Here is a 10767-nt window from a genome sequence, read left to right on the forward strand (position 1 = left end):
TGTTCGTATCGAGTGACAATGGTTGACAGATGGTCTGCTATGAGTTTTTGTTAAAGTTGCGAGAGCTTGCTTTTTTTTCTAATAATTCTACAAAACAACTTCAGTTCGCTATTTAAAAAACAAAGGTTGTCATTAAGGGCATCGACAAGTGTCATTTGTGAAAAGAGACTGGATAGAGAAACCAAGAATCGATGACTCCTTTGAAGGGATCGCTCGTGACATGATGGTGAGTGTTCGAGAGATAGTTATTGAGGGTATTATTGCAAGTAACGACATTTAGAGAGGCTGTCCTCGAGTGCAAAAAGTGGATAGTTTTGTTATGTATACTCCTGTTCTAGATGTACAATCAGTAGTAGATTCACAAGTAACAGGGATTCTGCATCTTCTATCTTGTCCTTATTCAATATCACTACAGTGTCGATGAAGTTCCCAATTCGTATAATATTGTAATTGAGGTTTTGTAAGTGAGGGTGAAATCATGGATAGAGCTCTCTCAAAATCTTCCACCGAGACAACATCTCTATCAACAGATGGGCTTGTACTAGTGCCTTGGGAAAGAATAGACCGGGAAAGGGCGTTAAGTCCAGCACGTTGGCAAATGTTTGCTAAATCCGCACCCGAAAAATAGATGTTGGTCCTTTCGACCAACGAATCGACATAATGATGGATCTTCTCTTCGACTGTCATTCCCTTAATGCACATTTCAAATATGGATTTTCTTGCATCGTTGTCTGGAGGTCCAACATAAAGCACGTGCTCAATTCTTCCTGGTCTGAGGAGTGTAGGATCAATTTTGTGTGGTACGTTGGTAGCTGCAATAACAATGACACAGCCATGATTGTTGGATTGAGAGTCAGTACTTCGTTGACGTGTTAAAAATTCTGTATTCTCCAGAGAGTCCAGTTCGAGTAACAATTGTGAAATTAAACGTTGTTCACCACTGGAAGAGTCCATTCGATCGCCAAATATTGCTTGAATTTCATCAAAGAAAATGACACAAGGGCTTGCCAAGCGAGCTCTTCTAAATATCTCAGCAAGAGTTTTCTCAGACTCTCCAACTTCAGCCTTAATGAGATCAGGAATGTTGATAGAAATAAAATTGGAACTTGATGCAGATGCTACTGCTTTTGCAATTCTTGAATGGTTTAAAAGATGACAAATATATTTCACTTAACTTGATCTATATGAATACTTACAATGTCTTGGTGGTTACAAAATAAGGTGGTCAAGTGTTCACGAAGATAATCGTCCTGATCCAGATCGTAGTCTTGAATACTTACCTTTCCGGTTCCTGGTGGTCCATAAAGCAACAATCCAGTGGGTGGCTTAATTCCCATTCTCACATATGATTCGTAATGTTTTAAAGGCCAAACAATCATTTCATTCAGTTTGGCTTTGACTTCATGCAGGCCTCCAATATCCTCCCATCTCACTCTAGGTATTTGCGGTATTGTTAATGATTGTGAAGATTGTCTTATAGAATATGGCTCTATCTTTTTAATCTCGTCAATGAGGTCTGTGGAAGAAATGCTCACAGTTGGTAATGGAGAATTCAAATTGTTGTGATAATGAGAATGCAGTAATTGTCGCATTCTCGCGTTTTGAATGCAATTAGAGCAAAGAAGAGCGATATCTGCTTGCACCAAACCATGAAAGTGGTTAAAAGAAATGTCCTTGAGGAGATTGTCAACAGTCTTGAACTGTCCAATCTCAGATTCATTCATTTCTAATTCCACCTTAACATTATCATTGTTCAATAACAAGGTCTTGAAAATATGAAAGCGTTCCTCGTTGCTTGGAACGTCTACCATAATATGTTCCTCGAATTTTTGCTTTACAAATGGGTCAAGACGTTCTATTTGACTGGTAATACCAACAAGGCAGAGTGGAAATGGTGATGATTCTAGATAATGAAAAATTGAGAGTAACTGGTTGAGAAGTAGTAAATCTTTGGACTCTTCATCGTCAGGGAATAAAATATCAATCTCATCAATAAGAACTATAAACAATGATAAGAAGAAAACAGGTAATAGAAGAATGTACTTACATATACAAGGATGCAAACTTTCTGCCTCTTTCAATTGGTGATAAAGATTGAATACTCCTTCTTCGTCTTGGTAAATATTTTGATAGAGTGAAGAGGGTGACAGTTTTTTCACATTTACATTCAAATCTTTGGCAATATGAAAAACTTGACTTGACTTGCCATTTCCTCCAGCTCCATAAATTAAAAAACTGCGAATGGAGTGAGACACATTTTTCATTGCATGATTGATCAATGAGCGCAAAGTGTAATATTGCTCACTTTTCCAAAATGAGCTACATTGTAAATGATTTAAATCTATTTCATCTGAATTGAAAATAATTTTCGTCTTTTCAGATATTCTACCCCATTCTATTTCGCTTTCATTTAAATATTTGGTTTGAATATTGAATTCCATGTATTCAGTGTCATTATCAAAGACATCCAACGGTATAGAGATTTTAGAATTTCTATTAATAAATTTCTTCGTAGATATAAACTCTTTGACATCTATCATGAAAAATTGTCAACAAGATTTTTAGCTTCAATATTAAAACATACAATTCTTATTGACTGGCAAAATTTTGGAGAAACTATTTTCCGAGAAAGGTTTCAAAAGCACTCGTTGCAGCTCTGGTATTTGTTCAGAAATTCCTATTTTAATCACAACTTCTTGGTCTTGTTCAAGCCCGAGGCTTTTCATTGCTATTTCATTCATATAAATTTCTGGCTCCACATCTTGTGCTTTGAAATTTGCTTTCAAAACTCCTAGTGATGGGTCTATATAAAGTGTCAGAATAATTCGTCGACTATTTAAGTCCACCGATTCCGATTTTTCATCATTAATTTCTACAAAATATTGTCTGGGAAATATTTCCTTGCTAACACAACACACATTAGGATATGACTCCACAACATTCCAAATATCCAACAGACGTGCCATCAATGGAGAAATAATCACACAATAAATATCGGAAACTCTATTCAGGCCTACGAGCTCCTTCTTTCGTTTTAAAAATTGCGAGGGATAGGCTTTGAGCTTTACTTGCATTTTTTTCGTTAATATAATTGTGTTTGCGAAATAACAAAGTATCTTTCCGACAAAAGCAACGGTTCCTCTCTATATTAATTGTTTGAGACGCTATTTGGTAGCAGCTCCACCTCTTGTGAGTGATAAAATCAATTTCGTGTTCATAAAAAAAATTGAAAAAATGTTCATTTCAAGAAAACCCAAAAATTCATCTCATCATCACGAAGATAGCAATCGTCAGGGAGGAATTGCTTCGTGGAATAACAACAGAAATAACAACAATAGAAATTCTTCTAATTCATATAAAAACAAAGACAAATATAACAACCGAAAAGGAGAGTATAATAACAGGGAAAACAAAAGCTCATCGTTCCGAGAGCGAGGACAATATAGCAAGAATTCTTATCAGAGAAATTATGACGAGCAAGAGGGAGAGGTTGATGATATCTCGGCATTCGGACAAGAGATTTCTCAATATACTTTAACTGAAATTTTAGATGAAGAAGGAAAGAATCAAATCAAAACAGCAAGGAGTATCATGTCTTATTTCCGAAGGGTTGAAGGATTGATAAACAAGGATGAATTTCCAACCAATGAAGATAGAATTCAATTTATTACCAGCGTGGTCAATTATACTTGTGAATTGCGAAACTTGTTTGACACTGCAAGCGATGAGGATCGAGATGAGATTGTGAAAAAAGGACTTGTTGCCTTTATTTTGACTGTGAATAATCCAGTCATTGCCAAAACATTACAAACCATGATACCACTTTCGTCAAGTGAGGATATTCGAAGTTTTTTGAAAGCATGCTCTAGTGGGTTTGATATAATCTGCAACGGCAAATTTAGTTCTTTTGTGATTCAAGAAGCATTGAAATATGTTCCAGATGTGGTCAAAGAAGAAGCAAGCAATGCCATGCTTGATGATGTAGAGGACAATACTAATACGATCGAAGATAATACTATTTCTACAATTTTGAATCAAATCTATTACTCAAAGATTGACCCAAATTTGTTTGACATGATTTTCCACAAGAATGCAAGTTTTGTTGTTAGACAGTTAAGCTTATGCCTCGGAAATATCAACGCAAAAGAGGAAGGAAAAACATTACTGGACATTATGGTCGAGAAAATGATTTCGTCATGTCCAATTGCTGATGTTCTTTCCGATAACATTGCACTAGGATTTTTGACTAGCCTAATGGAAAATGTTTCCTCTACAGATTCCAAATTATTCACAAATATCATGAGGTATGCCATTGGGCAAGACAGCAACTCTGAATTAAGCGTGTCTACTGAGACTATCTCCAAGCTCCTTTCTACTCCCCAACATTGTCACATTGTTGAAGTTATCATCAACCATGGAGATGAAAAGACATTTTCATATATTTTGCAGCATGTCATACTCCCTAATGCTGAAAGTTTTGCCACAGACCAATCAAAATGCTATTCTTTGGTTAATGCTATTGAAAAGGCAAATAGAGATCAATTTATATCCATTTTCAATTCTGTCAAAGAGACCATTAAGAAATGCTTTGGTAATACTCTAAACGTCATTACCGCACTCGCAAAAGGATGTCTTAAATTTAACACTAAAGAGCAAGAAATACTTCAACAAATGATGAAAGGTTTTGAAGGGGAGGAACACCAAACCATAGAACAATCAGTGATGAGGTTGTTGTTTTCATCAGGGGATGACAAAGTCATGAATAGACACGGTTGTAATCTACTCTCTACCATTTTTACATTCCAATCAAAGAAATTGCTTGCTCCTCTCGTGGATGTATTTAAAAATATGGAAGAAAGCAAGTTTTTCGATTTATGTATTTCGAAGGAGGGAAGTATGGTGATTGATTCATTAGTTCAATCATATGATGAATTCATTCAAAAAATTAAGCCAAAACTTGTCGAGTTGGCCACTAATGTGTATGGAGCTTTTATTGTCGAAAAGGCCATGACAGATTGTAAGGACAGCAAACTACATAAGGAAATTGCTACAATTCTGAAAGATGCAGAACAAAAGATACGATCCACCAAGCCAGGTTCAATACTTTGGAATAAGACCAACTTGTCTCAGTTTAAGAGCAATCCAAATGAATGGATTCAAAGAAAGGAAGAGCAACGAATTCAAAAGAAGAAAACAAGCAAGATGATGCAAGAAGTTCTCATTTCGTCGAGTACACCATCAGGTTCAAGTAAAAAGAAGAAGAATAAGAAGTCAAAAGCTTCAGAGGAGCCAAAAGCAAAGGTTTCAGAGGAATCACACTCACCAACAAATCAAGAATCTGACCAGACATTGAAAGTCGACAGAAAACAAAAATCCAAACAAGACAAGTCAGAAAAGCCAAAGAAATCTGAGCAAGTTACAAGCAGTGACGTTAATTTAGATTTCTTGGATTTTTCAAAGGACAAAGTCAGTACTCAAAAACCAAAGCAGGAAGAGAAGAAGCGAAAGAAGGACGTTACAGACCTGCTAGACAATATTTTTGAATCAAGTTTGAAGAAGAAAAAGTAATCATTAAATAATCATTTTCAAAAGTTTAATAATCGAAATCCTTAACTTTTCGTCTGAGCTTTTGTGTATCTCTTCCTTTTTGTGCGTTTCTTTTTGCCGTTTGTATGTCCTTGGCACGAGAGTATTGCTTCTTCTGGAAATCTCTTTTGACTTTTTCCTTAATATCGTCCTCTGTGATTGCCTTTTTCTTTTTTCTTCTACCTGTGGTGGTGCTTGTACCTGTGACAACGGAAGGGGATTCTTCGTCGCTCAGTGACTGGTCAGCATCGACAGCCTCCTCATGCTGTTCTTCAGAAGACTGCCCTTGTTGTGGTTCTTCAACTGTTGAATCGTCTTTGTCACTTGGTATGTCCGTAGTTTCTTCTTGCTCCTTTTCTTTCAAAATTTCGTCAAATTCCTTTGCTTTCTCCTTTGTAAAACCGCTTGCTTCAACGTGCACGTCCAATGAGTATTCTTTCGTTATGTCAGATAACTTTGGATGAAACCTGGAATATTCCTCATCCTCTGGCTTAATAATAATAGAAAATCGTTTTGCAAAGAAGTTGGAAATGCAATCTAAATCTCTGTTAAAATAAAACTCTGCATTAGGGTGCGAAGTGGAAACCATTTGAGGAAAATCAATGACTACAACTTTCTCGCTCTTAGGTTTCACCAGCAAGTTGAATTCGTTAAAATCACCATGAACCAAGCCGTACTGAGCTAATTTCACAAGTAAATCTACACATTGTTCATACACATATAATGGGTGTTTCATCTCTCTAATTTGGTATAAAGGATAGCCCTTAATATGTTCCATAAGTACACAATGTCTATTGCAGTCAATTGGTTTAGGTACTGGTATGCACTTGGTGTCATAAATAGCTTTCATGAATGCAAATTCTTTCAATGCGCTCAATCTACTCATATATAGCCAGTTTGTAGTTTTGCTTCTCTTTCCTAAATAATCTCTGGTGTTTTTCACTGCTCTAAACGAAGATCGTCCCAATCTGTGAAATTTGATAACAATCTGTTTGGCTTTATGTTCCAAATCGTAGCCATCAAATTCGTCTTCTTTTTCATCAAATTCATCTTCATCATCCTCATCATCAAATTGTTCAATCTCTTCTGTAGGTTTTTCAATAACAATATTCTCTTCTCCTTCCTCTTCATCTTTTGTCTCTTCCTCTTCTCCTTCCTTCACAGGCGATAATAACAAGTAAATATCCGATTCTTTACCCACACCAATTTGTCTACCAAATCCAATCACATGTCCTCTCTTCATAAACGTCTTCAAACTCAAAAAATCATATCCGGGATACGTCAAATGATAACCGTCATAATTCTTTGCATCGTGATGAACCAATTTATATTTCAATAAAAGGGATAGAACTTTTTGAGTGCCTCCGTGTCTAAGTCCAGCAATTCTCTCAATCAATGGCGTCGGAACCAACTCATGGTTCTTCATACCCATTTCAATGGCCGTTAGCACACGAAAATCATCATTACTCAAATATCGGAATTTGTTAGAGTCTATTTTCACCATTTTTTTTGAGTTCAATTTTTAAAAGCATGAAACTTTGGTTAGCTTACCAGAGCCTACAGTTGAAACACTCGTTGTGCATTATCCTCTCAGAGGAATAATGTTCGTCTTTCCGCATGAACAGGATGATGGAACGTGGGTACTTTCACTTCTTCTTCGGCATGCAAATTAAAAAATGAAGAAACTCTTCTCCATTAAAAAAATACCCACAAGCCTTTGGAAGCAACCGTCAGACAATTGTTATTATCCATCCTCCTTCGTATTGTGTGTTAATAATAGAACAGCTACTAGTATCAATTCTTCCATTACTGCAAGGGGTAGTATTCAACAACGAAATTTTAAAACACGAATCGGAACTTTTCAAGAGTTGAATTATTATTTTACGAATTTTCAAAAAAGAGAATATAGTACAATGATTGCTTCGGATACAAATGGAATAACAACAGGTGCATCTACGGATACAGATGTATCATCCATTCCGAAAAGACCTGTCATTCAAATTGATTACAGAAATAAGGTAATTTTAGCTCCTATGGTGAGAGTGAACGGTCTTCCATTTCGTAGACTAGCAGCACAGTATGGAGCAGATATCGTTTATTCAGAAGAATTGGTGGATAAAAAGTTACTTAAATGCAAACCTGTGTATAATGAAAAGTTAAAGACCATTGATTATATTTCGGAAAAGGACAAGTCCATTGTCTATCAAGTAGAGGTTGTGGATAAAGATAGTGACTCACCAACAGCGTCACAAAAAGTACCAACAGTATTGCAATTGGGTACATCTTCTCCAGAAATTGCTCTCAAGGTTGCTGAGTTAATGATTGATGGTTATGATGCAATCGATGTAAATATGGGATGCCCAAAAAAATTTTCTGTTAAAGGTGGAATGGGAAGTGCATTATTGCGACCAGAAAACCAAGAGAATGCTTTAGAAATTTTGAGAACTCTTGTGAAAGGAATTCAAGAAAAATATGGTAAACCCGTGACATGTAAAATCAGATTATTGGACTCTCCAGAGCAAACTTTAGAATTATTTGAAAAACTTCAAAACACTGGAGTAACAGCAATTTGTGTCCACGCCAGGTACATACCACAAAGACCTCGAGAAAAGGCTCATTCTCATCTTATTGAACCAATCTCAAAAATTGCCAAAGTTCCTCTGATTGCAAATGGAGATGTTTTCAAACCTGAAGATATTGAACGAGTGAAATCTGTCACAGGATGTTCAAGTGTCATGATTGGTAAGTTACTTTATAAGCAATACTAGTCGAGGTTTTTAATAATTTTCATCAAGCCCGAGGAGCAATGTGGAATTTAAGTATTTTCAGAAAAGAAAAAGTACTTTTAGATAAATTAGAGGTGGCCAAAATATTATTGGATGAATTTATCAAATATCAATATCCAGCAGGATTATCAAAATATATTATTAAGAGAATGTTTGAGACACATGCCAAAACGAATCTATACAAAAGACTCGTTGGTTGCAAGGGATATGATGACTTGCATAAAGCCATACACTTCAACGATGGAGAAGATCTCAACAGTAAGGAACTCTCCATCGAGCAGATTACCTCAATTCCCGAAGATGATGACGTTCTCCCAATCACTTCCTATCAATCCACTACTACCGTTACAGAACCCTTCACAAAGAAACAGAAATATCAATAAATTATTATTTCGAGAAACAGAAATATCAATAAAAAGGTCAGACAGAATTCAATTATTTTCATCATGACTTTGGAACTGAAACATTTTTTTGATCTTCCATCTGGATTTTGAGCTGTTACCGAACCAAATTTAAGACCGTTTAACGCTTTTAAATAACACCCAAAAACAAAAATGTCACAACACAACCAGCCTTCAACAGAACGGCTCTATCATGACCTTCTCTCGGATGAATCGTTTTTTATTCATTATTTTCTTTCAGAATTCGTGGAACCCAAAGAACTGCTTGGTGTGTGGTGTTTAACCAATTCGAAATGGAGACGTGACATTCTTCATTCCGAGCATTTGTGGGCCCGAAAATTTCAACAACGATTTTACACCTTGTATGATCTCATTCAACGTTGGAAGGTTATGGAATATTATAAACCTTCTCAATTTCAAATGCTGGAAGTTCTAAGTAGAGAATTGACAAGAAAAAACGTTCACCATTCATTTCAAAATAATAATGAATCGAAATGGGCACAAGAAATGCTTTTACAAGATTCGGGTAGTTTGCTGAAGATGGAACTTGGAACCCTTAGATCCAAATACGAACATGTGCAATTGGTGTCTTACATGTATTGTCATTTTGCATTTTACTCTGAAAATTACTGTGGTGTTCGTAGTGAACCGAAATCAAAACGAATGGATACGAAAAACTTGTCCTTGAATTTTATTTATTTTCGATATTTTACGTTTTTGGCTTTTGGAATATTTAGTTGGCCAACCATTAGTGTAAAGTTTAAGGATTTGTACATGCAACTCTTGTACAAAATAATGTCGAGATTTAGTTGTCCATTACTATTACTCTATTTAGAGACCAATTTAGAACAAGAATGTCAACAATTGTTAACAGAGTTAGGTATCCTTCCACCAAAATCTCTTTCCGACACGAACGGCCACTCTAAAGAACACATTCTCAAAACAATTCTTTTCAATGAGAATTATTTATCTCAATTAATTTTAAGAATGGAACTCAAAGCACATGATCCCTATGGGGAACACCAATACGCGACTTCTCTCGAGTTACCTCTTCGCTATCCTCTCGGAAGTATCATTCAAGAAATGAGCTCTGATTTACAAATGACGATTATTCAAGAAAACCAAGGTTCCATATCTTCTCCTCTCAACAAACCCTCGAGTTATTATCAAGTAAGGCTTTTGGGAACTACAACGAGTAACGTGATCACGAGGATTGGTGAATCTTCGAAACGTTATTTTTTACAGCGACTGAAGCGCATCGTGTCGAATTTGGCGCGAAAATCGCAACAACTCGCTACTGCCACGGACACAATGATTCAGAATGGAATTGTTGAGTTTGGTTCGAATTTGTTATTGTGCAAGCATTTGGATGAATTTCCCTCGAGGTTAGAAATTTCTCAATTATTGGATGGTTCCAATGATCAAGAAAGCGAAATATTAATGTATTCAAACAGGGTCTCGTTCACAGGGTTCGAGAGAGAGTATGGAAAAGCATGGGATAAATGGGAACGATATGGATTTCACATGAAAAGAAGTACGCGTAAACAACGCTATTCACAAGAAACATTCAAAAGTAACGAGTCAGCAAGAGACTTGAAGACTTGCATCGAACGGTGTACATGTCGATATCTGAAATTAATCTTGTTGTCAGAGCCATTCTATCAAAATTTGTTCGATCATGGGGGTAAGTATCAAAGTTATTCGAAAGCGATGGAAATAATTTCGAATTTGGAAAAATGCTTAAGCGAAAGAATTAGGAATCGAGATCGATTACGACCAGTGTAAATTGATGTTCTTTGGGGTAGCGTTAATGATGTTGCCGTATTTGAGTGAAATTGTAGAATTTCGATTATTGGAATGCATGTCTGCCAATACACGTATGTTCAGTCTGATACAAGAGGAGCATGTAATTAAGGCAAGACAACAGCTCAATGAGTCCATGCAAAAGATGAGTCACCATATGGGTTTCCTGGTTCATTTAAAATTTTAATTTG

At 36.1% G+C, this 10767-nt stretch overlaps 5 protein-coding genes across 5 annotated transcripts; 3 read left to right on the forward strand and 2 right to left on the reverse strand.

Moving 5' to 3' along the window:
* Window positions 1–396: 396 nt before the first annotated feature.
* On the reverse strand, window positions 397–3074 carry C9374_003319 (uncharacterized protein; the record flags this gene model as incomplete). Its single annotated transcript, XM_044692834.1, has 5 exons — window positions 397–1135; window positions 1197–1201; window positions 1281–1999; window positions 2048–2533; window positions 2585–3074. The coding sequence occupies 5 exons, from the start codon at window positions 3072–3074 to the stop codon at window positions 397–399; spliced, it is 2439 nt and encodes an 812-aa protein (XP_044549497.1).
* Window positions 3075–3234: 160 nt separating this feature from the next.
* On the forward strand, window positions 3235–5568 carry C9374_003320 (uncharacterized protein; the record flags this gene model as incomplete). The annotated part of the gene is made up of 1 exon (XM_044692836.1): window positions 3235–5568. One exon carries the CDS (start codon window positions 3235–3237, stop codon window positions 5566–5568), a length of 2334 nt encoding a protein of 777 aa, XP_044549498.1.
* Window positions 5569–5593: 25 nt separating this feature from the next.
* On the reverse strand, window positions 5594–7090 carry C9374_003321 (uncharacterized protein; the record flags this gene model as incomplete). Its single annotated transcript, XM_044692837.1, has 1 exon — window positions 5594–7090. One exon carries the CDS (start codon window positions 7088–7090, stop codon window positions 5594–5596), a length of 1497 nt encoding a protein of 498 aa, XP_044549499.1.
* A 172-nt stretch (window positions 7091–7262) lies between these two features.
* On the forward strand, window positions 7263–8755 carry C9374_003322 (uncharacterized protein; the record flags this gene model as incomplete). The annotated part of the gene is made up of 2 exons (XM_044692838.1): window positions 7263–8328; window positions 8382–8755. 2 exons carry the CDS (start codon window positions 7263–7265, stop codon window positions 8753–8755), a joined length of 1440 nt encoding a protein of 479 aa, XP_044549500.1.
* Window positions 8756–8926: 171 nt separating this feature from the next.
* On the forward strand, window positions 8927–10763 carry C9374_003323 (uncharacterized protein; the record flags this gene model as incomplete). Its single annotated transcript, XM_044692839.1, has 2 exons — window positions 8927–10457; window positions 10519–10763. 2 exons carry the CDS (start codon window positions 8927–8929, stop codon window positions 10761–10763), a joined length of 1776 nt encoding a protein of 591 aa, XP_044549501.1.
* Window positions 10764–10767: the final 4 nt, after the last annotated feature.

Source organism: Naegleria lovaniensis (assembly GCF_003324165.1).
Source record: "Naegleria lovaniensis strain ATCC 30569 chromosome Unknown tig019, whole genome shotgun sequence".
In the NCBI taxonomy this organism is placed as follows: domain Eukaryota; phylum Heterolobosea; class Eutetramitea; order Acrasida; family Naegleriidae; genus Naegleria; species Naegleria lovaniensis.